The 24,543-nt window shown below is 34.2% G+C and overlaps 3 protein-coding genes across 3 annotated transcripts; 1 reads left to right on the plus strand and 2 right to left on the minus strand.

Annotated features, from left to right (window-relative positions):
- Positions 1-13,744: 13,744 nt before the first annotated feature.
- On the minus strand, positions 13,745-14,838 carry LOC113356642. The gene is made up of 2 exons (XM_026599837.1): positions 14,354-14,838; positions 13,745-14,261 (listed from the first exon to the last, which is right to left on the minus strand). Exons 1-2 carry the CDS (start codon positions 14,836-14,838, stop codon positions 13,745-13,747), a joined length of 1,002 nt encoding a protein of 333 aa, XP_026455622.1.
- A 24-nt stretch (positions 14,839-14,862) lies between these two features.
- On the minus strand, positions 14,863-17,007 carry LOC113356649. The gene is made up of 5 exons (XM_026599846.1): positions 16,604-17,007; positions 16,366-16,481; positions 16,078-16,256; positions 15,501-15,942; positions 14,863-15,413 (listed from the first exon to the last, which is right to left on the minus strand). Exons 1-5 carry the CDS (start codon positions 17,005-17,007, stop codon positions 14,863-14,865), a joined length of 1,692 nt encoding a protein of 563 aa, XP_026455631.1.
- Positions 17,008-20,074: 3,067 nt separating this feature from the next.
- LOC113356656 lies at positions 20,075-21,479 on the plus strand. The gene is made up of 2 exons (XM_026599859.1): positions 20,075-20,553; positions 20,645-21,479. Exons 1-2 carry the CDS (start codon positions 20,075-20,077, stop codon positions 21,477-21,479), a joined length of 1,314 nt encoding a protein of 437 aa, XP_026455644.1.
- The last annotated feature ends 3,064 nt before the right edge of the window (positions 21,480-24,543 follow it).

The raw sequence follows: 24,543 nt of genomic DNA on the forward strand, positions 1-24,543 counted from the left end.
GCCCACCCTCCTCAAAGGGGCAATAAACTTTATCATAAGCCACCACCACAACACGGCTAATGTTGGAATCACCCGACGAAATAAAATTTCTAATTGCTCTCTCACATTGCACAATGAATTTTTTTGGCCATTTATAGACTGCCATATTATGAATCGAATAGCTTGCTATCACTGATTTAACAAGCACTAGAAAATCATGAAAATATAGAAGTCTCCCCTTCTAACCTGCAAGTTGAGCCTTAATCTTCTCAATCACATTACTAATGTGATGATAACGAACCGTGCCAGGCATAATCTGAATTCCCAAATAACGATCCAGAAACGTGGTCACATTCATTCCCAAGAAGTCAACCAGGAAAGTTCTACTACTCAAAGACCCACCACCATAGTAAATTTTACTCTTTTGACGACAAACTGTTTGACCAGAAGCAGCTTGGTATTTACCCAACAACTCTACCAGATTATGCACACTCTTAAGGTTACCCTTACAGAAAATCATAATGTCGTCAGCGAAAACAACATGAGTAGGCGAAAAACCATTCCTTGTAACCATATGAGTCATCTTCTTATCACGAAATTTTTTCGTAATATTCCTACTGAGAACATCTTCAATCAAAACAAAAATCAAAGGAGACAGAGGATCACCTTGCCGCAAGCCTCTATTAATCTTGAAAAAACCTTATGGATTTCCATTCAGCAGAATTGAGATTTTTGCAGAACTCAAAATATCCAAAAGCCAAGCACACCACTTCTCCGAGAAGCCATATCTACGAAAAACTTCCAAAATAAAAGACCAACTCACCGTGTCAAATGCCTGAGAGATGGCAAGTTTAAGACCAAGGTTGCCATCTTTGCGTTTGATATGGAGCTCATTATCCATCTCAGATGCCAAACTGATATTCTCATGGATGTTTCGACCTTTCATAAAAGCTACATGTTCCTCAGAAACAAGCTTATCCAACACATTGCTTAGTCTAGTAGCTAAAATCTTAGTAAAAATCTTGAAGAAAAAATTACTAAGACCAATTGGTCGAAAATTGCAAAGAGTTTGCACCTCTTACCTTGGCCATAAAATAATCAAAGAAGAGTTAATACCTTAGGCATGTGACCCAGTGTTCCAACTGTAGATAATAGCATTTTCCAAATCTTATGAATTATATCCAGCAATGACGACAAAAACACCCAGAAAATCCATCCGGACCGGCCCACTATCAGCCCCCAACTCAAAAAACAGCTTGTTAATCTCTCAAGAGACGGAATTCTGTCCATAGAATCGCTTTCTTCAGAAGAGATGATAGGATGTTCAAAATTAAATAATCCTCCTCAAACTATATCTCATGGCCATTAAACTTATCCTCATAATATTGCACGACATGATCACGCAACAGGTCATAGTCAGAATGGTATCGCCATTAGCATCCACTAATTCAGAAATGTGTTCTGCTCCTCCGAGTACGATGTTGTGTGGAAAAATTGGTATTGTTAGAACTCTGCAAGAGCACTGATTCCTAGCCTTTTGCCTTAACATATATTTTGCTGAAGCCTTGTCTCTGAGAGAATAGCCATAGCATCTTTCACAGAATTTAACTTGCTGAATCACTTGGATCTTCATCAGAGGCCATAGCAGCCACTCAAAGCGAAGCTGATCTTTCTTTAATCGAGAGTTTATATTACCAAAACCTCTCAAGCTCCAATCGTTCATCGCCACCTTCATCTTTTCATCTTAAAAGGAAAAACAAAATCAGGATTCCCATGAGAAGGAGCATTCAAATATAATCTTCATTATTGTAGGGTATTTTGGTTAGTATCATTCTTTATAAAGAATTAAGTTACTTTCAGTTGGCTTTAACGAATCCCCTGGCTAGTAGATACTAATGCTACGAAATTAATTACTTAAAGGTTTTCAGAGATTTTAAAGTTTCTATGAACTCTTTAGATATCTTAGGGCTTTTTAGGTTTTCGGTGTTTCTTAGAGTTTCAGGCTGCTTAGAGATATTCAAAAGTTGATCTTCACTTATAGTGATTTGTATTATCATTCTTTAACGAATATCCTAGCTTGTAGATCCAGTGCTACGGAGTATAATTAAATTTAAGCTTTTCAATCGTTTTGGAGTCTTCTTGAGCTTTTTAGAGTTTCTCAGAGCTCTTTCAAGGCTCTTTAGTGGTTTTAGGAAAACATTCAAAGATAATCTCCATTGTAGGGGAATTTGTTGGTATCATTCTTTATAAAGAATTAAGTTACTTTCTGTTGGCTTTACGAATCCCCTGGCTTGTAGATACTAGTGCAACGAAATGTAATTAACTTAGAGCATTTTAGAGTTTTTTTCAGAGCTCTTTAGATATTTTAGGGATTTTTAGAGTTTTCCGGGTTTTTTTTAGAGTTTTTAAGGCTTTTTTGAGAACATTAAAGTTGATCTTCACTATTGTAGGGATTTGTTATTATCATTCTTTAAGAATCTCCTCACTTGTAGATCCCAGTGCAACATAGTATAATTAAATTTTAAGCTTTCAAACTTTTTGGAGTCTTCTGGAGCTTTTTAGAGTTTCTAGAGCTCTTTCAGGCTCTTTAGTGTTTTTAGGAAACATTCAAAGATAATCTTCATTATTGTAGGGGAATTTTGTTAGTATCATAATAAAGAATTAAGTTACTTTCAGTTGGCTTCAACGAATCCCCTGGCTAGTAGATACTAGTGCAACGAAATGTAATTAACTTAGAGCTTTTAGAGTTTTTCAGAGCTCTTTAGATATTTTGGGGATTTTACATGTTTTTTTTTTTTTTAGAGTTTTAAGGCTTTTTTGAGAACATTTAAAGTTGATCTTCACTATTGTAGAGATTTGTTATTATCATTATTTAACGAATCTCCTAGCTTGTAGATCCCAGTGCAACAGAGTATAATTAAATTTTAAGCTTTTCAAAGGTTTTTGGAGTCTTCCTGAGCTTTTTAGAGTTTCTGACAGCTCTTTCAGGGCTCTTTATCGTTTTTAGGGATTTTAGGAAACATTCAAAGATAATCTTCATTATTGTAGGGTATTTTGTTAGTATCATTCTTTATAAAGAATTAAGTTACTTTCAGTTGGCTTTAACGAATCCCCTGGCTAGTAGATATTAGTGCTACTAAATGTAATTAACTTAGAACTTTTTATAGTTTTTCAGAGCTCTTTAGATATTTGAGGGCTTTTTAGAGTTTTCGGGTTTTTTAGAGTTTTCAAGGCTTTTTTGAGAATTCAAAGTTGATCTTCACTATTGTAGGGATTTGGTATTATCATTATTTAACGAATATCCTAGCTTGTAGATCCCAGTGCTACAGAGTATAATTAAACTTAAGCTTTTCAAAACTTTTTGGAGTCTTCCTGAGCTTTTTAGAGTTTCTCAGAGCTCTTTCAGGGCTCTTTAGTGTTTTTTGGGTTTTTAGGAAACATTCAAAGATAATCTTCACTATTGTAGGGATTTCTGTTAGTATCATAATTTATAAAGAATTAAGTTATTTTCAGTTGGATTTAATGAATCCTCTGGCTAGTAGATACCACTTCTACAAAATGTAATTAACTTAGAGATTTTTAGAGTTTTTCAGAGCTCTTTGGATTTTCAGAGCTCTTTAGATATTTTAGGCTTTTTAGAGTTTTCAAGGCTTCTTAGAAAACATTTAGAGTTGATTTTCACTATTGTAGGGATTTGTTGTTATCATTCTTTAACGAATCTCGTAGCTTGTAGATCCCAGTGCTCCGGAGTATAATTAAATTTAAGCTTTTCAAAGCTTTTTTGAGTCTTCCTGAGCTTTTTAGAGTTTCTCAGAACTCTTTCAGGGCTCTTTAGTGTTTTTAGGAAACATTCAAAGATAATCTTCATTTTTATAGGGAATTTTGTTAGTTACATTCTTTATAAAGAATTAAGTTACTTTCAGTTGGCTTTAACGAATCCCATGGCAAGTAGATACTAAGGCTACGAAATATAATTAACTTAAAGCTTTTTCAGAGCTTTATAGAGTTTCTCAGAGCTCTTTGGATTTTTCAGAGCTCTTTAGATATTTTAGGGCTTTTTTGAGTTTTCGGGGTTTTTTTAGAGTTTTCAAGGCTATTTAGGCAATATTCAAAGTTAATCTTCACTATTGTAGGGAATTGTTATTATCATTCTTTACGAATATCCTAGCTTGTGTATCCCAGTGCTACGGAGTATAATTAAATTTAAGCTTTTTGGAGTCTTCCTGAGCTTTTTAGAGTTTCTCAGAGATCTTTCAGGGCTCTTTAGTGTTTTTAGGAAAAATTCAAAGATAATATTCATTGTTGTAGGGAATTTTTTAGTGTCATTCTTTATAAAGAATTAAGTTACTTTCATTTGGATTTAACGAATCCCCTTGCTAGTAGATACTAGTGCTACGAAATACAATTAACTTAAAGCTTTTCCAGAGCTTTTTAGAGTTTCTCAGAGCTCTTTGGATTTTCAGAGCTCTTTAGATATTTTAGGGCTTTTTAGAGTTTTCAGGGTTTTTTAGAGTTTTCAAGGCTATTTAGAGAACATTCAAAGTTGATCTTCACTATTCCAGGGATTTGTTATTATCATTCTTTAATGAATATCCTAGCTTGTAGATCCCAGTGCTACATAGTATAATTAAATTTAAGCTTTTTAAAGGTTTTTGGAGTCTTCCTGAGCTTTTTAGAGTTTCTCAGAGCTCTTTCAAGGCTCTTTAGTGTTTTTAGGAAACATTCAAAGATAATCTTCATTATTGTAGGGGAATTTTGTTAGTATCATTCTTAATAAAGAATTAAGTTACTTTCAGTTGGCTTCAACGAATCCCCTGGCTAGTAGATACTAGTGCAACGAAATGTAATTAACTTAGAGCTTTTTAGAGTTTTTCAGAGCTCTTTAGATATTTTGGGGATTTTTAGTGTTTTCAGGTTTTGTTTTAGAGTTTTTAAGGCTTTTTTGAGAATATTTAAAGTTGATCTTCACTATTGTAGAGATTTGTTATTATCATTATTTAAGGAATCTCCTAGCTTGTAGATCCCAGTGCAACAAAGTATAATTAAATTTTAAGCTTTTCAAAAGTTTTTGGAGTCTTCCTGAGCTTTTTAGAGTTTCTGACAGCTCTTTCAGGGCTCTTTATTGTTTTTAGGGATTTTAGGAAACATTCAAAGATAATCTTCATTATTGTAGGGTATTTTGTTAGTATCATTCTTTATAAAGAATTAAGTTACTTTCAGTTGGCTTTAACGAATCCCCTGGCTAGTAGATATTAGTGCTATGAAATGTAATTAACTTAGAACTTTTTATAGTTTTTCAGAGCTCTTTAGATATTTGAGGGCTTTTTAGAGTTTTCGGGTTTTTTAGAGTTTTCAAGGCTTTTTTGAGAACATTCAAAGTTGATCTTCACTATTGTAGGGATTTGTTATTATCATTATTTAAAGAATATCCTAGCTTGTAGATCCCAGTGCTACAAAGTATAATTAAATTTAAGCTTTTCAAAGCTTTTTGGAGTCTTCCTGAGCTTTTTAGAGTTTCTCAGAGCTCTTTCAGGGCTCTTTAGTGTTTTTTGGGTTTTTAGGAAACATTCAAAGATAATCTTCACTATTGTAGGGATTTCTGTTAGTATCATAATTTATAAAGAATTAAGTTATTTTCAGCTGGCTTTAATGAATCCTCTGGCTAGTAGATACTACTTCTACAAAATGTAATTAACTTAGACATTTTTAGAGTTTTTCAGAGCTCTTTGGATTTTCAGAGCTCTTTAGATATTTTAGGCTTTTTAGAGTTTTCAAGGCTTCTTAGAAAACATTTAGAGTTGATTTTCACTATTGTAGGGATTTGTTGTTATCATTCTTTAACGAATCTCGTAGCTTGTAGATCCCAGTGCTCCGGAGTATAATTAAATTTAAGCTTTTCAAAGCTTTTTGGAGTCTTCCTGAGCTTTATAGAGTTTCTCAGAGCTCTTTCAGGGCTCTTTATTTTTTTTAGGAAACACTCAAAGATAATCTTCATTTTTATAGGGAATTTTGTTAGTTACATTCTTTATAAAGAATTAAGTTACTTTCAGTTGGTTTTAACGAATCCCATGGAAAGTAGATACTAAGGTTACGAAATATAATTAACTTAAAGCTTTTTCAGAGCTTTATAGAGTTTCTCAGAGCTCTTTGAGTTTTTCAGAGCTCTTTAGATATTTTAGGGCTTTTTAGAGTTTTCAGGGTTTTTGTAGAGTTTTCAAGGCTATTTAGGCAACATTCAAAGTTCATCTTCACTATTGTAGGGATTTGTTATTATCGTTCTTTAACGAATATCCTAGCTTGTATATCCCAGTGCTACGGAGTATAATTAAATTTAAGCTTTTTGGAGTCTTCCTGAGCTTTTTAGAGTTTCTCAGAGATCTTTCAGGGCTCTTTAGTGTTTTTAGGAAAAATTCAAAGATAATATTCATTATTGTAGGGAATTTTGTTAGTATCATTCTTTATAAAGAATTAAGTTACTTTCATTTGGCTTTAACGAATCCCCTTGCTAGTAGATACTAGTGCTACGAAATATAATTAACTTAAAGCTTTTCCAGAGCTTTTTAGAGTTTCTCAGAGATCTTTGGATTTTTCAGAGCTCTTTAGATATTTTAGGGCTTTTTAGAGTTTTCAGGGTTTTTAGAGTTTTCAAGGATGTTTAGAGAACATTCAAAGTTTATCTTCACTATTGTAGGGATTTGTTATTATCATTCTTTAACGAATATCCTAGCTTATAGATCCCAGTGCTACGGAGTATAATTAAATTTAAGTTATTCAAAGCTTTTTGGAGTCTTCCTGAGCTTTTTAGAGTTTCTCAGAGCTCTTTCAAGGCTCTTTAGTGTTTTTAGGAAACATTGAAAGATAACCTTCATTATTGTAGGGGAATTTTGTTAGTATCAATCTTTATAAAGAATTAAGTTACTTTCAATTGGCTTCAACGAATCCCCTGGCTAGTAGATACTAGTGCTACGAAATGTAATTAACTTAGAGCTTTTTATAGTTTTTCAGATCTCTTTAGATATTTGAGGGATTTTTAGAGTTTTCAGGTTTGTTAGAGTTTTCAAGGCTTTTTTGAGAACATTCAAAGTTGATCTTCACTATAGTAAGGATTTGGTATTATCATTATTTAACGAATATCCTAGCTTGTAGATCCGAGTGCTACGAAGTATAATTAAATTTAAGCATTTCAAACCTTTTTGGAGTCTTCCTGAGCTCTTTAGAGTTTCTCAGAGCTCTTTCAGGGCTCTTTAGTGTTTTTTGGGTTTTTAGGAAACATTCAAAGATAATCTTCACTATTGTAGGGATTTCTGTTAGTATCATTATTTATAAAGAATTAAGTTACTTTCAGTTCGCTTTAATGAATCCCCTGGCTAGTAGATACTACTTCTACAAAATGTAATTAACTTAGATATTTTTAGAGTTTTTCAGAGCTCTTTAGATATTTTAGGGTTTTTAGAGTTTTCAGGGTTTCTTAGAGTTTTCAAGGCTTCTTAGAAAACATTTAGAGTTGATTTTCACTATTGTAGGGATTTGTTGTTATCATTCTTTAACGAATCTCGTATTTTTTTTTTTTGCTAGGACAAAATGGTTTATTAAAGCAAAAAAACGTAATTACAAGAATTACAAAATGGGAGGTTCTAGACCTCCCCACCCCCATAAACCAAAGGGGAGAAAAAAAACTCTAAAAACTCATAAAATAAGCTCCTAAGCATTAAAAATTAGCATAAAGAAGAGAACTAGGAAATTAAAAACGTTTTCGTCGTCCAACTCTAAAATTCTTCTTCTTGGGAATGAGATCATCAATTATTTGAGTTAAATCATAGGGCTCCTTGTATTCATCTTCATTTTCTTCTAAAGCATAATTACCTCCTGGAACAAGCTTAATAAGAGATTGAGCTTTCTTCTTAGTTGACATTCTATCCATTTGCTCCTTTTTTTCCTTGAAATAATCTTGTCTAAAGGCTGGATCTCTAATGAATTTAGCACGCACTTCATCAATATTAATAGTACTTGCTTCCTCTAATTCCTCCCTAGACAAAATATTACCCATATCAAAAACATTTTCCTCCAACCCTGCTTGAATATCCTTGTTATGCTCACGGCTTGGACTGTCCTCATTATACTTTGAATTCATAGCCATGATCTTGGCAGCTTGCTTGGCCACTTTTCTAGCTTGCTTCCTGGCTAGAAATATCTGCATCAACTTCACCCCAATCTTTCGAACCCATACTATTGGCCGAGTCACTAGAATCATCTTGTTCCTCCTCCACCAAAACCTCACTAGAAACGTTAGCAAGGCCTAACTCAAATTCTAGGGCACCATACTTGTTATTTACCACTAATTCTGTTTGAAAAATCTCATCCACAGAAGTAGTTTCAAAAGATTTAAATTTAAAAGGAGTACCTTTGTTTAAATTCTAGGGCACCATACTTGTTATTTACTATTAACTGTTTTCCAATCCTCTTTAGATGATCCTTGTTTAGAAATAGAAGCAGTCACGGCCTGAAGATCAGTTTGCTTGGACTTACTCTTGGTCATAGATTCAGGCTTTGAAGAAGTATACAAATCAGCTACGGCCTGAATATGAGTTGCTGTTGTTTGCTTGGATACGGGCAAATCTGTACGATCAGCAAACTCCAAATCCTTGTTGTACACGGACTGTCTATCCACTTGAGTTTGCGTAGACATGGACATATTTTCAGACTTGTTCACTGACACGGAATTTCCAGATTTAGAACTAAACACGTTTCCTTCCATATTAGGATTTACGGATATTCCTTCCAAATCCACAACTGACGTGCCTTCCAAATTTTGCTTAGACACATAATCAAAGTTTTGGTTTGGCACTGGAGCTGTATCATTCTTAGTCCCAGACAATGAATCCAAACTCCCCGAACTTGCAACTTTACGTATAACAACGTCTGCTTTTGATGCAATAGCATTCTTACACCTGATCAAATTGAGTTGTGCCTCACGATAAACAATAAAGGCTTTATCTAGTTGCTCCTCCAACTTCTTAGCTTCATCATTCTCATGATCTAGATCAATGATCTCCTTCCCATCCTGATCAATAACCTCATTATCATTACCATTACTCACCATATTTCTTTGAACTTCTTTACTGACGTTATCTGCATGGTTTGCATGGGAAATAATATCGTCAGTTTGAGGTTTTTTAACTTGCCACCTTTTTTTTTTTTTTGGATTGCTATCTGTTGTATCATTAAAAACAAGTTTCCCATCCATAACTGAATTCCCTAATATCTTACGAGCTGCCTGACAGTTCTCAAATTTATGACCCATAAATTTGCAATGAGAACAAAACTTCAATTTAAGATTGTAGATCCCAGTGCTACGGAGTATAATTAAATTTAAGATTTTCAAAGCTTTTTGTAGTCTTCCTGAGCTTTTTAGAGTTTCTCAGAGCTTTTTCGGGGCTCTTTAGAAACATTCAAAAATAAACTTCATTATTATAGGGAATTTTGTTAGTTACATTCTTTACAAAGAATTAAGTTACTTTCAGTTGGCTTTAATGAATCCCCTGGCTAGTAAATACTAGTGCCACGAAATATAACTAACTTAAATCTTTTCCAGATCTTTATAGAATTTCTCAGAGCTCTTTGGATTTTTCAGAGCTCTTTAGATATTTTAGGGCTTTTTAGAGTTTTCAGGGTTTTTTAGAGTTTTTAAGGCTGTTTAGAGAACATTCAAAGTTGATATTCACTAGTGTAGGGATTTGTTATTATCATTCTTTAACGAATATCCTAGCTTGTATATCCCAGTGATACAAATTATAATTAAATTCAAGCATTTCAAAGCTTTTTGGCGTCTTACTGAGATTTTTAGAGTTTCTCAGAGATCTTTCAGGGCTGTTTAGTGTTTTTAGGAAACATTCAAAGATAATCTTAATAATTGTAGGGAATTTTGTTAGTATCATTCTTTATAAAGAATTAAGTTACTTTCAGTTGGCTTTAACGAATCCCCTGGTTAGTAGATACTATTGCTACGAAATATAATTAACTTAAAGCTTTTTCAGAGCTTTTTAGAGTTTCTCAGAGCTCTTCGGATTTTTCAGAGCTCTTTAGATATTTAGGGCTTTTTAGAGTTTTCAAGGTTTTTTAGAATTTTCAAGGCTGTTTAGAGAACATTCAAAGTTGATCTTCACTATTGTAGGGATTTGTTATTATCATTCATTAACGAATATCCTAGCTTGTATATCATAGTGCTACGGAGTATAATTAAATTTAATCTTTTCAAAGCTTTTTGGAGTCTTCCTGAGCTTTTTAGAGTTTCTCAGAGATCTTTCAAGGCTCTTTAGTGATGGAAACATTCAAAGATAATCTTCATTATTGTAGGGGAATTTTGTTAGTATCATTCTTTATAAAGAATTAAGTTACTTTCAGTTGGCTTTAACGAATCCCCTGGCTAGTAGATACTAGTGCAACGAAATGTAATTAACATAGATCTTTTTAGAGTTTTCAGAGCTCTTTAGATATTTTAGGGATTTTTAGAGTTTTAGGGTTTTTTTTAGAGTTTTCAAGGCTTTTTTGAGAACATTTAAAGTTGATCTTCACTATTATAGGGATTTGTTATTATCATTCTTTAACGAATCTCCTAGCATGTAGATCCCAGTGCAACATAGTAGAATTAAATTTTAAGCTTTTCAAAGCTTTTTGGAGTGTTCCTGAGCTTTTTAGAGTTTCTCAGAGCTCTTTGCGGGCTCTTTAGTATTTTTAAGGATTTTAGGAAACATTCAAAGATAATCTTCATTATTGTAGGGTATTTTGTTAGTATCATTCTTTATAAAGAATTAAGTTATTTTCAGTTGGTTTTAAGGAATCCCCTGGCTAGTAGATACTAGTGCAACGAAATATAATTAAATCTAAGCTTTTTCAGAGCTTTTTAGAGTTTCTCAGAGCTCTTTGGATTTTTCAGAGCTCTTTAGATATTTTAGGGCTTTTTAGATTTTCAAGGCTGTGTAGAGAACATTCAAAGTTGATCTTCACTATTGTAGGGATTTGTTATTATCATTCTTTAACGAATATCCTAGCTTGTAGATCCCAGTGCTACGGAGTATAATTAAATTTAAGCTTTTCAAAGCTCTTTGGAGTCTTCCTGAGCTTTTTAGAGTTTCTCAGAGCACTTTCAAGGCTCTTAAGTGTTTTTAGGAAACATTCAAAGATAATCTTCATTATTGTAGGGGAATTTTGTTAATATCATTCTTTATAAAGAATTAAGTTACTTTCAGTTGGCTTTAACGAATCCCCTGGCTAGTAGATACTAGTGCAACGAAATATAATTAACTTAGAGCTTTTTAGAGTTTTTCATACCTCTTTAGATATTTTAAGGATGTTTAGAGTTTTCAGTGTTTTTTTTGGAGTTTTCAAGGCTTTTTTGAGAACATTTAAAGTTGATCTTCACTACTGTAGGGATTTGTTATTATCATTCTTTAACGAATCTCCTAGCATGTAGATCCCAATGCAACATACTATAATTAAATTTTAAGCTTTTCAAAGCTTTTTGGAGTCTTCCTGAGCTTTTTAGAGTTTCTCAGAGCTCTTTCAGGGATTTTTAGTGTTTTTAAGGATTTTAGGAAACATTCAAAGATAATCTTCATTATTGTAGGGTATTTTGTTAGTATCATTCTTTATAAAGAATTAATTTACTTTCAGTTGGATTTAACGAATCCCCTAGCTAGTAGATACTAGTGCTTCGAAATGTAATTAACTTAGAGCTTTTTATAATTTTTCAGAGCTCTTTAGATATTTTAGGGTTTTTTAGGGTTTTCAAGGCTTTTTTGAGAACATTCAAAGTTGATCTTCACTATTGTAGGGATTTGTTATTATCATTATTTAACGAATATCCTATCTTGTAGATCCCAATGCTACGGAGTATAATTAAATTTAAGTTTTTTGGAGTCTTCCTGAGCTTTTTAGAGTTTCTCAGAGCTCTTTCAGGTCTCTTTAGTGTTCTTTGGGTTTTTAGGAAACATTTAAAGATAATCTTCACTATTGTAGGGAATTCTGTTAGTATCATTCTTTATAAAGAATTAAGTTACTTTCAGTTGGCTTTAATGAATCCCCTGGCTAGTAGATACTAGTGCAACGAAATGTAATTAACTTAGAGCTTTTTAGAGTTTTTCAGAGCTCTTTAGATATTTTAAGGATGTTTATAGTTTTCAGGGTTTTTTTTAGAGTTTTCAAGGCTTTTTTGAGAACATTTAAAGTTGATCTTCACTATTGTAGGGATTTGTTATTATCATTCTTTGACGAATTTCCTAGCATGTATATCCCAGTGCAACATAGTATAATTAAATTTTAAGCTTTTCAAAGCTTTTTGGAGTCTTCCTGAGCTTTTTAGAGTTTCTCAGAGCTCTTTCATGGCTTTTTAGTGTTTTTAAGGATTTTAGGAAACATTCAAAGATAATCTTCATTATTGTAGGGTATTTTGTTAGTATCATTCTTTATAAAGAATTAATTTACTTTCAGTTGGCTTTAACGAATCCCCTAGCTAGTAGATACTAGTGCTTCGAAATGTAATTAACTTAGAGCGTATTATAATTTTTCAGAGCTCTTTAGATATTTTAGGGTTTTTTAGATTTTTCAAGGGTTTTTTGAGAACATTCAAAGTTGATCTTCACTATTGTAGGGATTTGTTATTATCATTATTTAACGAATATCCTAGCTTGTAGATCCTAATGCTACGGAGTATAATTAAATTTAAGCTTTTTGGAGTCTTCCGGAGCTTTTTAGAGTTTCTCAGAGCTCTTTCAGGTCTCTTTAGTGTTTTTTGGGTTTTTAGGAAACATTCAAAAATAATCTTCACTATTGTAGGGAATTTTGTTAGTTACATTCTTTATAAAGAATTAAGTTACTTTCAGTTGGCTTTAATGAATCCCCTGGCAAGTAGATACTACTGCTACGAAATGTAATTAACTTAGAGATTTTTAGAGTTTTTCAGAGTTCTTTAGATTTTTCAGAGCTCTTTAGATATTTTAGGCTTTTTAGAGTGTTTAGGGTTTCTTAGAGTTTTCAAGGCTTTTTAGAAAACATTCAAATTTGATCTTCACTATTTTAGGGATTTGTTATTATCATTCTTTAAAGAATCTCGTAGCTTGTAGATCTCAGTGCTACGGAGTATAATCAAATTTAAGCTTTTCTGAGATTTTTAGAGTTTCTCAGAGCTTTTTCAGGGCTCTTTAGTGTTTTTAGGAAACATTCAAAGATAATCTTCATTATTGTAGGGAATTTTGTTAGTTACATTCTTTATAAAGAATTAAGTTACTTTCAGTTGGCTTTAACGAATCTCCTGGCTAGTAGATATTATTGCTACGAAATGTAATTAACTAAAAGCTTTTTCAGAGCGTTTTAGAGTTTCTCAGATCTCTTTGGATTTTCAGAGATCTTTAGATATTTTAGGGCTTTTTAAAGTTTTCAGGGTTTTTTAGAGTTTTCAGGGCTGTTTAGAGACATTCAAAGTTGATCTTCACTATTGTAGGGATTTGTTATTATTTTTCTTTAACGAATATCCTAGCTTGTATATCCCAATGGTACGGAGTATAATTAAATTTAAGTTTTTCAAAGATTTTTGGAGTCTTCCTGAGCTTTTTAGAGTTTCTCAGAGCTCTTTCAGGGCTCTTTAGTGTTTTTAGGGATTTTAGGAAACTTTTTTTTGATAAGTCAAAAGTTATATTGATAATTAAAAATATTTACAAAGAATAGTTTACAAGAAAAGAGGTCATAGAAACCCCAAAAGCTTGAAAACTATTTAAAAACGATAATAAGTAACATTTGGAAATTCAACATTTATTAAAAAACTAGGTCTTCCATCATAGTGCATTCCTGCTTCATTATCAAGATAGCAACCTCTCTTTGCCATAACATCCTCTGCGAAATTTTCTTCCCTGTAAGTATGTATAAATCTTATAGAATTATAATGCCTGCAGACTTCTAACCAACGCCGTCTTGCGAACCAAGGTAGACACGAATCATTTAGAGCCTCCACCATACTAGAAGAGTCTGAACGAATACAAATACGTCTAACTCCCCATCTTTTAGCCCATTCCAAACCAATAATAATCCCATATAATTTTGCCAGATAATTTGTAGTAATACCCAAGCCAATTGACATAGCACCAATAACATTGCAAGAAGCATCAAGAGCTACAACACCTGCTCCAGCTCTTCCCGGATTTCCTCTCGCAGCACCATCACAATATAACAAGATTTCATTACTCTCACGAGGATGCCAAAAGTATTCTTTCGGCTGCTGCCACTTCACGCGCCTATGTTGAACACGAGATAGGCTAGAATAAGAACTTCCTCTATAGTATTCTTCATGTAACCTTTTAGCCGCACCGAGTAATCTTGAACCAACTTCAAAACGCTCTTTAAAAACACGTTCCAGTTAAGCTTTTTCTGCTCAAACACTCCCTTGTTTCTCAAAGCCCACAGCTCAGATTTAAAAACAAGGTTTGCAAGCAGCCATAACTCCCACACCATCTGACTTCTTCCTGATGCTACCTTACAAGAAATAATCAGATTACTATTAGGAATTAAATCAAAAATCTGAGAAATCCAATTCCAGGCTCGGGTTGCAAAGCTACAACTAAACAACACATGATCAAGTGTTTCCTCCTCAATTCCACAAAGACAACATCTGCTGGCTATAGGAATTTTAAATCTTTCCTTAATCAGGTCATGAGTAGCGCAAATCCCACGCAAAAATTTCCAGTTCTGAGCTGCAAGAACTGGGTGAATCTCCTTTCTCCAAATCAGCGACGCCCGTTCCACCTTTGGAAATTTGTTTCGCACCAACTCCTTAGCAGAACTGACACTGAAGACCCCTTTAAGATCTGGCATCCACACCCTGCAGTCGTCTCCTCCCTACTGTAAAGGCATGTCCGCAACATTTACTCCATCTGTTGCAAAAAGCTCCATCTGCTCGGCAGTGAAAGTCCAATGCACACCGTACCAGTTATCACTCACCATAGCATTTCTATCCAGGTTATGATCATTAAGTATGTCTGCAATACACACATCAATGCACCAATTATCAAAATAAAGAGAAGTTGTCCTACCATCTCCAATTATGACCTTACTATTGCTCTCCACAATCTTATAAACCCATCTGATACCTGGAAGAATAGAGGATTTAACTCCACTAGTTTTAATGCACTCATTCCTAGTGAAATATTTAGTTCTAAGAAAACCAGCCCATTTCTTCTTAGAATTTCTGATTTTCCACCACAGTATCATAAGGAGCGCCTTATTCATAGTAGCCATACGAGTTAAGCCAAGCCCACCCTCCTCAAAGAGGCAATAAACTTTATCATAAGCCACCACCACAGCACGGCTAATGTTGGAATCACCCGACCAAATAAAATTTCTAATTGCTCTCTCACATTGCACAATGAATTTTTTTGGCCATTTATAGACTGCCATATTATGAATCGAATAGCTTGCTATCACTGATTTAACAAGCACTAGAAAATCATGAAAAGATAGAAGTCTCCCCTTCTAACCTGCAAGTTGAGCCTTAATCTTCTCAATCACATTACTAATGTGATGATAACGAACCGTGCCAGGCATAATCTGAATTCCCAAATAACGATCCAGAAACGTGGTCACATTCATTCCCAAGAAGTCAACCAGTAAAGTTCTCCTACTCAAAGACCCACCACCATAGTAAATTTTACTTTTTTGACGACAAACTGTTTGACCAGAAGCAGCTTGGTATTTACCCAACAACTCCACCAGATTATGCACACTCTTAAGGTTACCCTTACAGAAAATCATAATGTCGTCAGCGAAAACAACATGAGTAGGCGAAAAACCATTCCTTGTAACCATAGGAGTCATCTTCTTATCACGAAATTTTTTCGTAATATTCCTACTGAGAACATCTTCAATCAAAACAAAAATCAAAGGAGACAGAGGATCACCTTGCCGCAAGCCTCTATTAATCTTGAAAAAACCTTATGGATTTCCATTCAGTAGAATTGAGATTCTTGCAGAACTCAATATATCCAAAAGCCAAGCACACCACTTCTCCGAGAAGCCATATCTACGAAAAACTTCCAAAACAAAAGACCAACTCACCGTGTCAAATGCCTGAGAGATGGCAAGTTTAAGACCAAGGTTGCCATCTTTGCGTTTGATATGGAGCTCATTATCCATCTCAGATGCCAAACTGATATTCTCATGGATGTTTCGACCTTTCATAAAAGCTACATGTTCCTCAGAAACAAGCTTATCCAACACACTGCTTAGTCTAGTAGCTAAAATCTTAGTAAAAATCTTGAAGAAAAAATTACTAAGACCAATTGGTCGAAAATTGCAAAGAGTATTTGCACCTGGCCAATAAAATAATCAAAGAAGAGTTAATACCATTAGGAATGTGACCAGTGTTCCAACTGTAGATAATGGCATTTTCCAAATCTTCATGAATTATATCCCAGCAATGACGACAAAAACACCCAGAAAATCCATCCGGACCCGGCCCACTATCAGCCCCCAACTCAAAAACAGCTTGTTTAATCTCTCAAGAGACGGAATTCTGTCCATAGAATCGCTTTCTTCAGAAGAGATGATAGGATGTTCAAAATTAAATAACTCCTCCTCAAACTATATCTCATGGCCATTAAACTTATCCTCATAATATTGCACGACATGATCATGCAACAGGTCATAGTCAGAAATGGTATCGCCATTAGCATCCACTAATTCAGAAATAGTGTTGCTGCTCCTCCGAATACGAATGTTGTTGTGGAAAAAATTGGTATTGTTAGAACTCTGCAAGAGCCACTGATTCCTAGCCTTTTGCTTTAACATATTATTTTGCTGAAGCCTTGTCTGTGAGAGAATAGCCATAGCATATTTCACAGAATTTAACTTTGCTGAATCACTTGGATCTTCATCAGAGGCCATAGCAGCCACCTCAAAGCGAAGCTGATCTTGCTTTAATCGAGAGTTTATATTACCAAAAACTCTCAAGCTCCAATCGTTCATCGCCACCTTCAATCTTTTCATCTTAAAAGGAAAAACAAAATCAGGATTCCCATGAGAAGGAGCATTCAAATATAATCTTCATTATTGTAGGGTATTTTGTTAGTATCATTCTTTATAAAGAATTAAGTTACTTTCAGTTGGCTTTAACGAATCCCCTGGCTAGTAGATACTAGTGCTACGAAATATAATTAACTTAAAGGTTTTCAGAGATTTTTAAAGTTTCTATGAACTCTTTAGATATCTTAGGGCTTTTTAGAGTTTTCGGTGTTTCTTAGAGTTTTCAAGGCTGCTTAGAGAATATTCAAAGTTGATCTTCACTATTATAGGGATTTGTTATTATCATTCTTTAACGAATATCCTAGCTTGTAGATCCCAGTGCTACGGAGTATGATTAAATTTAAGCTTTTCAAAGCTTTTTGGAGTCTTCTTGAGCTTTTTAGAGTTTCTCAGAGCTCTTTCAAGGCTCTTTAGTGGTTTTAGGAAACATTCTAAGATAATCTCCATTATTGTAGGGGAATTTTGTTGGTATCATTCTTTATAAAGAATTAAGTTACTTTCTGTTGGCTTTAACGAATCCCCTGGCTTGTAGATACTAGTGCAACGAAATGTAATTAACTGAGAGCTTTTTAGAGTTTTTCAGAGCTCTTTAGATATTTTAGGGATTTTTAGAGTTTTCCGGGTTTTTTTAGAGTTTTTAAGGCTTTTTTGAGAACATTTAAAGTTGATCTTCACTATTGTAGGGATTTGTTATTATCATTCTTTAACGAATCTCCTCGCTTGTAGATCCCAGTGCAACATAGTATAATTAAATTTTAAGCTTTTCAAAGCTTTTGGGAGTCTTCTGGAGCTTTTTAGAGTTTCTCAGAGCTCTTTCAGGGCTCTTTAGTGTTTTTAGGAAACATTCAAAGATAATCTTCATTATTATAGGGAATTTTTTTAGTATCGTTCTTTATAAAGAATTAAGTTACTTTCAGTTGGATTTAACGAATCCCCAAGATAGTAGAGATACTAGTGCTACAAAATGTAATTAACTTAGAGCTTTTTATAGTTTTTCAGAGCTCTTTAGATATTTTAGGGCTTTTTAGAGTTTTATGGTTTTTAGAGTTTTCAAGGCTTTTTTGAGAACATTCAAAGTTCATCTTCACTATTGTAGGGATTTGTTATTATCATTAGTTAACAAATATCCTAGCTTGTAGATCCTAATGCTACGGAGTATAATTAAATTTAAGCTTTTCAAAGGTTTTTGGAGTCTTCCTGAGCTTCTTAGATTTTGTCAGAGCTCTTTGGATTTTTCCAGAGCTCTTTAGATATTTTAGGGCTTTTAGAGTTTTCAAGGCTTTTTTTAGAACATTCAAAGTTGATCTTCACTATTGTAGGGATTTGTTATTATCATTATTTAACGAATATCCTAGCTTGTAGATCCCAGTGCTACGGAGTATAATTAAATGTAAGCTTTTCTATGCTTTTTGGAGTCTTCCTGAGCTTTTTAGAGTTTCTCAGAGCTCTTTCAAGGATCTTTAGTGTTTTTAGGAAACATTCAAAGATAATCTTTATTATTGTAGGGGAATTTTGTTAGTATCATTCTTTATAAAGAATTAAGGTACTTTCAGTTGGCTTTAACGAATTCCCTGGCTAGTAGATACTAGTGCTAAGAAATGTAATTAACTTAGAGCTTTTTATAGTTTTTCAGAGCTCTTTAGATATTTTAGGGCTTTTTAGAAATTTCTGGTTTTTTACAGTTTTCAAGGCTTTTTTTAGAACATTCAAAGTTGATCTTCACTATTGTAGGGATTTGTTATTATCATTATTTAACGAATATCCTAGCTTGTAGATCCTAGTGCTACGGAGTATAATTAAATTTAAGCTTTTCAAAGCTTTTTGGAGTCTTCCTGAGCTTTTTAGAGTTTCATAGAGCTCTTTCATGGCTCTTGAGTGTTTTTTGGGTTTTTAGGAAACATTCAAAGATAATCTTCAGTATATTGTAGGGATTTCTGTTAGTATCATTATTTATAAAGCATTAAGTTACTTTCAGTTGTCTTTAATGAATCCCCTAGCTAGTAGATACTACTGCTATGAAATGTAAGTTACTTAAGAGATTTTTAGAGTTTTTCAAAGCTCTTTGGATTTTTCAGAGCTCTTTATATATTTTAGGCTTTTTAGAGTTTTCAGGGTTTTTTAGAGTTTTCAAAGCTTCTTAAAAAACATTCAAAGTTGATCTTCACTATTGTAGGGAGTTGTTATTATCATTCTTTAACGAATCTCGTAGCTTGTATATCCCAGTGCTACGAAATATAATTAAATTTATGCTTTTCAAAGCTTTTTGGAGTCTTCCTGAGCTTTTTAGAGTTTCTCAGAGCTTTTTCAGGGCTCTTTAGTGTTTTTAGGAAACATTCAAAGATAATCTTCATTTTTATAGGGAATTTTGTTAGTTACATTCTTTATAAAGAATTAAGTTACTTTCAGTTGGCTTTAACGAATCCCTGGCTAGTAGATACTAGTGCGACGAAATATAATTAACTTGAATCTTTTTCAGAGCTCTTTAGATATTTTAGGGATTTTTAGAGTTTTCAGGGTTTTTTAGAGTTTTCAAGGCTGTTTAGGGAACATTCAAAGTTGATCTTCACTATTGTAGGGATTTGTTATTATCATTCTTTAACGAATATCCTAGGTTATAGATCCCAGTGCTACGGAGAACAATTAAATTTAAGCTTTTCAAAGCTTTTTGGAGTCTTCCTGAGCTTTTTAGAGTTTCTCAGAGATCTTTCAGGGCTCTTTAGTGTTTTTAGGAAACATTCAAAGATAATCTTCATGATAATTCTGATGATAAGCAGCTATGAGAATGTGGTTATTCTTTTGTTATTCTTTTGTTACTCAAAGACCAAAGCGCTCCCCTTTTAGAATTCAAAAAATGTGGTTTACGCATCCTGATTTTTTACGTATGCTTCAAGAAAGTTGGAGTGCTCCGGTTATTGGTTCACCTGATTTTATTTATCCTTTTAAGCTAAAACGCTGAAAGGAAGCTATTAAATTGTGGAATCAATCTGTTTTTGGTACTGTTAATAATAGATTGAAACAAGCTCAACTGCATATGGAGGTAGCTTTGAGAAATTTGGATGAGGATCCTTCGGATGTAGCAAAATTCAATCTGGTGAAGGATGCAATAGTTAGGGTTCCGGATATTCAGATTCAACAAAATATTATGTTAAAACAGAAGTCTCGTAATAAATGGTTGTTGGAGGGTTCTAGCAATTCTTCTTTTTTCCATAATAGCATTCAGACTAGGAGGAGTCATAATACTATTTCTGAACTTGTTGCAGAAGATGGTACAATTATTACGAAGGTTGTCCAACTTAGAGATCATGTAGTTTCCTACTATGAAGCTAAGTTTAATGGTGTTGATTTGCCAATTGAGGATGAGCTGTTTAATTATGATCACCTGTCCATAATTGCTGAGGAGCGTGTGCGTTTGGATTTGGTACCTTCTTTTGAAGAAATCAAACAAGCCGTGTTTGATTTGGATGCGGATAGTGCTCCTGGACCTGGCGGTTTTTCAGGATGTTTTTATAGGCATTGTTGGGAGATAATTCATCATGATTTTGGTGAATGCCATTATTTCTTGCTGGCAATCTGGGGCTATTCCAAATTGAATTAACTCTAGCTTGATTATTCTTCTTGCCAAGGAAAAAGGTGCAAACACTCTTCGAAAGTTTAGACCAATTGGGTTTAGCAATTTTTTCTTCAAAATTTTTACTAAAATCTTGGGAACAAGGTTGGGTACTATTTTGGATAATTTGGTTTCTGAGGAGCAAGTTGCTTTTATGAAAGGGAGAAATATTCATGAGAACATTAGTTTGGCATCGGAGATGGTTAATGAACTTCAAATTAAATGTAAGGATGGGAATTTAGGCCTTAAACTCAATATTTCTCAGGCGTTTGATACTGTTAGTTGGTCCTTTGTTTTGGAGGTTTTTCGGAGATATGGTTTCTCAGAAAACTGGTGTTCTTTGATTCTTCATATTCTTCAATCTACCCGTATTTCTATTTTATTCAATGGTAATCCGGAAGGTTTTAAGATCAATAGAGGTTTGCGACAAGGGGATCCTCTTTCTCCTCTGATTTTTGTTTTGATAGAAGATGTCTTAAGTCGAAATATCACTAAAATTTTTCAGACTGGACAAATGTCTTATATAGTTTCGGCTAAAGGTATTTCACCAACCCATTTATTCTTTGCTGACGATATTATGTTCTTTTGCAAGGGTAACATGAAGAGTGTGAAAAATCTGGTGGATTTGTTGGGTTCTTATCAACGTTCTTCCGGCCAGACTGTGTGTAGGCAAAAAAGTAGTAGGCGCAAGACTATCACTGATTTTCTTGGTATGAGTTTAACCACTTTTCCAGATAGATTTTTGGGAGTTCAAGTCATGCCTGGTGCTGTTTGTAATGGGCATATCAGTCCCATTATTGACAAAATCAAGGATCACCTCTCTATTTAGAAAGGTAAAATTTATCCTTTCAAGACAGAGTGGTGCTTATTAAATCTGTAATTGCTAGCTATTCCATTCATAATATGGCGGTTTATAAGTGGTCGAGGAAGTTTATTCAACAATGTGAAAGGGTGATTAGGCCCCAAACAAAGGTACTTCGTTTAAATTTAAATCTTTTGAAACTCCTTTTGTGGATGCGCTTTTTCAAACAGAATTAGTGGTGAATAACAAATATTGTGCCCTGGCATCTGAGTTAGGCCTTGCTAATGATTCTAGTAAGGCTTTGGTGGAGGAGGAACAAGATGATTCTAGTGACTCGGATAATAGTATGGGTTCAAAAGATTGGGGTGAAGTTGATGCAGATACTAGCAACGAAACAAGCTAGAAAAGTGGCCAAGCAAGCTGCGAAAATCATGGCTACGAATTCTAGGTCCAATGAAGAAAATCCTAGCCTAATCGGGTTGGACGAATGTGTTTTTGATATGAATAATATTTTGACAAATGAGGAACTAGAGGAGGCAAGCACCATTCAGATTGATGAAGTGCGTGCTAATTTCATTAGAGATTCAGCCTTTAGAAAAGAGTATTTCAAGGAAAAAAAGGAGCAAATGGATAGAATGTCAAGTAAGAAGAAAGCACAATCTCCTATTAAGCTTGTTCCGGGTGGTAATTATGCTTCAGATGAAAATGGAGAGGATTATGACTATGATGAAACCTATGATGATTATGAAGATGTTTACAAGGAGTCTTATGGAGACTATGATTTGACTCAAATTATTGCTGGTCTCATTCCCAAGAAGAAGAAATTTAGAGTTGGAAATAAGGGACGAAAACGTTTTTAATTTTCTAGTTTTCTTCTTTTTGCATGTTTTTTCATGTTTAGGAGCTTATTTTATGAGTTTTTAGAGTTTTTTGCCCCTTTGGTTTATGGGGGTGGGGAGGTCTAGAGCCTCCAATTTTGTAATTCTTGTAATTAAGTTTTTTTCCTTTAATAAACCATTTTGACCTAGCAAAAAAAAAGTGAAAGGGTGATTAGGAACTTTCTTTGGTACGGTGATTCGAATCTGTCAAGAGCCTTTGTGGTTGGTTTTGACAAGGTGTGCAGTCCATATAGTGAAGGGGGCCTTGGTTTTGTGAAGATGGAAGTTATGAACAAATCTTTACTCATGAAGCTGTGGTGGAACATTAAAAATTCTAATAAGAAATGTGCTCGTTTTCTTGAAGCCAAATTCACCACTAGAGAAGGGGTTATCAAGGATTATTATGTTAAATCCTCTATTTTTCCAGGGATCAAATGGGTGCATAAGGATGTTGATGCTAATTCTAAATCTTTGATAGGAGATGGTAGAGCTACTTCCCTATATTTCGACATTTGGTATGGCAATGTTTGTATTGCAGATGTTATTGGCGCTGAGGACCTAGACAGGGTTGCTAGGGTGAGTGACTTAATTCAAGATGGTGCCTGGTTTTTTCTGGACATTCATATGCAGCAGTTGACGCAGGATGGTGTGGTGTTTGATAACCTACCAAGCTTGAGTGGAGGACCTGACAAGAGGGTGTGGATGCCAGACTTGAAGGGAAGGTTCTCGATATCTTCAACAAGGGATCTTGTTAGTAAAAAATACCCAGCTATGGATGGTGCGAAGCTGATTTGGAGGGGAGCTGTTCATCCTTCTTTAGCAGCTCAAAATTGGAAATTTATGCGTGGGGCTTGTGCTACTTTGGACAAGGTACGCAGCAGATTTAAAATTCATCTTCCTAACAGATGTTGTGTGTGTAAAAAAATGGAGGAATCTCTGGAGCATATGTTGTGGTCGTGCGATTTTGCTGTCAAAATTTGGAATTGGGTTGCAAGCATTTTTTCTTTGAAACCTGATGTAAATCCTGTCAGTTCTTATAAGGCTGCGTCAAGAAGGAGTATTATGGTGAAAGACCTTTGGTTGGTTGCGAATTTGGTGATCAGGGCTGAACTGTAGCATAATCGTAACAAAATCACTTTTGAGAAGAAAGTTATGTGCTGGTACTTGTTTATGCAGCGTGTTTTGAAGCAAATAAGTGACTACTCGTGTCGCTTAAAGGGAGATATGCATAATACAGTAGAAGACGTCCATGTGCTGGATTTTTTTCGAGTGCGTCATCGGAAAGTGAAACACGCTGACCCTATAGCTTGTTTTTGGTCTCCTCCAGATTCAAATGAACTGCTCCCTTGTTGTGATGGTGCGTCGCAAGGTAATCCTGGTTCAGCTGGAGCAGGTGTTATTGCACGGGATGCAAACTGCGGTGTTATTGGTGCTATAAGTATTGGGCTAGGTTTTGCTTCAAACTATGTAGCAGAGTTATATGGTATTCTATTAGGGCTGGAATGGGCCGTTCAATAGGGCTATACTAAAATCCTTGTACGTATAGATTCGCCTAGTGTTGTTCGAGCTTTGGAAGTTTTTTCTTTGCCATGGTTTGCGCAGCAAAAGTGGTTGACAGTTAGGAGTATGTTTGAAATAATTAGGTTTGTTCACACCTATCGTGAAGCAAACTTTTCTGCGGATAAATTGGCGAAACATGGCTTTCTTTTGGCAAAGGGAGTGCGAATTGCTTATGTTGGGAGACCTAGTTTTTTGAGAACAATTGAGTTACCAAATGTATCTTATTTTCGATTTAAATAGTTTCTTTGAGTTTTTGTGGTTGTTGTGACCTCTTTTCTCAAAAACTATCTTGTAAACATTTTTCATCTATATAATTTTTGGACTTGATAAAAAAAAAAATCAAAGATAATCTTCATTATTGTAGGGAATTTTGTTAGTATCATTCTTTATAAAGAATTAAGTTACTTCAGTTGACTTTAACGAATCCCCTGGCTAGTATATACTAGTGCTACAAAATATAATTAACTTAAAGCTTTTTCAGAGCTTTTTAGAGTTTCTCAGAGCTCTTTAGATTTTTCAGAGCTATTTAGATATTTAGGGCTTTTTAGAGTTTTCAGGGTTTTTTAGAGTTTTCAAGGCTATTTAGAGAACATTCAAAGTTGATCTTCACTATTGTAGGGATTTGTTATTATCATTCTTTAACGAATATCCTA

Source organism: Papaver somniferum, chromosome 1 (genome assembly GCF_003573695.1).
Source record: "Papaver somniferum cultivar HN1 chromosome 1, ASM357369v1, whole genome shotgun sequence".
Taxonomy (NCBI): Eukaryota; Viridiplantae; Streptophyta; class Magnoliopsida; order Ranunculales; family Papaveraceae; genus Papaver; species Papaver somniferum.

Excerpts from the sequence above, each read along its gene's own strand:
- LOC113356642 (XM_026599837.1), bottom strand. The coding sequence starts at position 14,838 with ATGCCAGATCTTAAAGGGGTCTTCAGTGTCAGTTCTGCTAAGGAGTTG. Across the intron at positions 14,262-14,353 it reads TTTTTAAAGAGCGTTTTGAA|GCGCGTGAAGTGGCAGCAGC; the intron begins GTTGGTTCAAGA and ends TGTTCAACATAG.
- LOC113356649 (XM_026599846.1), bottom strand. The coding sequence starts at position 17,007 with ATGAAAAGATTGAAGGTGGCGATGAACGATTGGAGCTTGAGAGTTTTT. Across the intron at positions 16,257-16,365 it reads CACTGGTCACATTCCTAATG|CTACTAGACTAAGCAGTGTG; the intron begins GTATTAACTCTT and ends CTAAGATTTTAG. Across the intron at positions 15,414-15,500 it reads GATTAAGGCTCAACTTGCAG|TCTATAAATGGCCAAAAAAA; the intron begins GTTAGAAGGGGA and ends ATAATATGGCAG.
- LOC113356656 (XM_026599859.1), top strand. The coding sequence starts at position 20,075 with ATGGAGGTAGCTTTGAGAAATTTGGATGAGGATCCTTCGGATGTAGCA. Across the intron at positions 20,554-20,644 it reads TTTTCAGGATGTTTTTATAG|CTTGATTATTCTTCTTGCCA; the intron begins GCATTGTTGGGA and ends AATTAACTCTAG.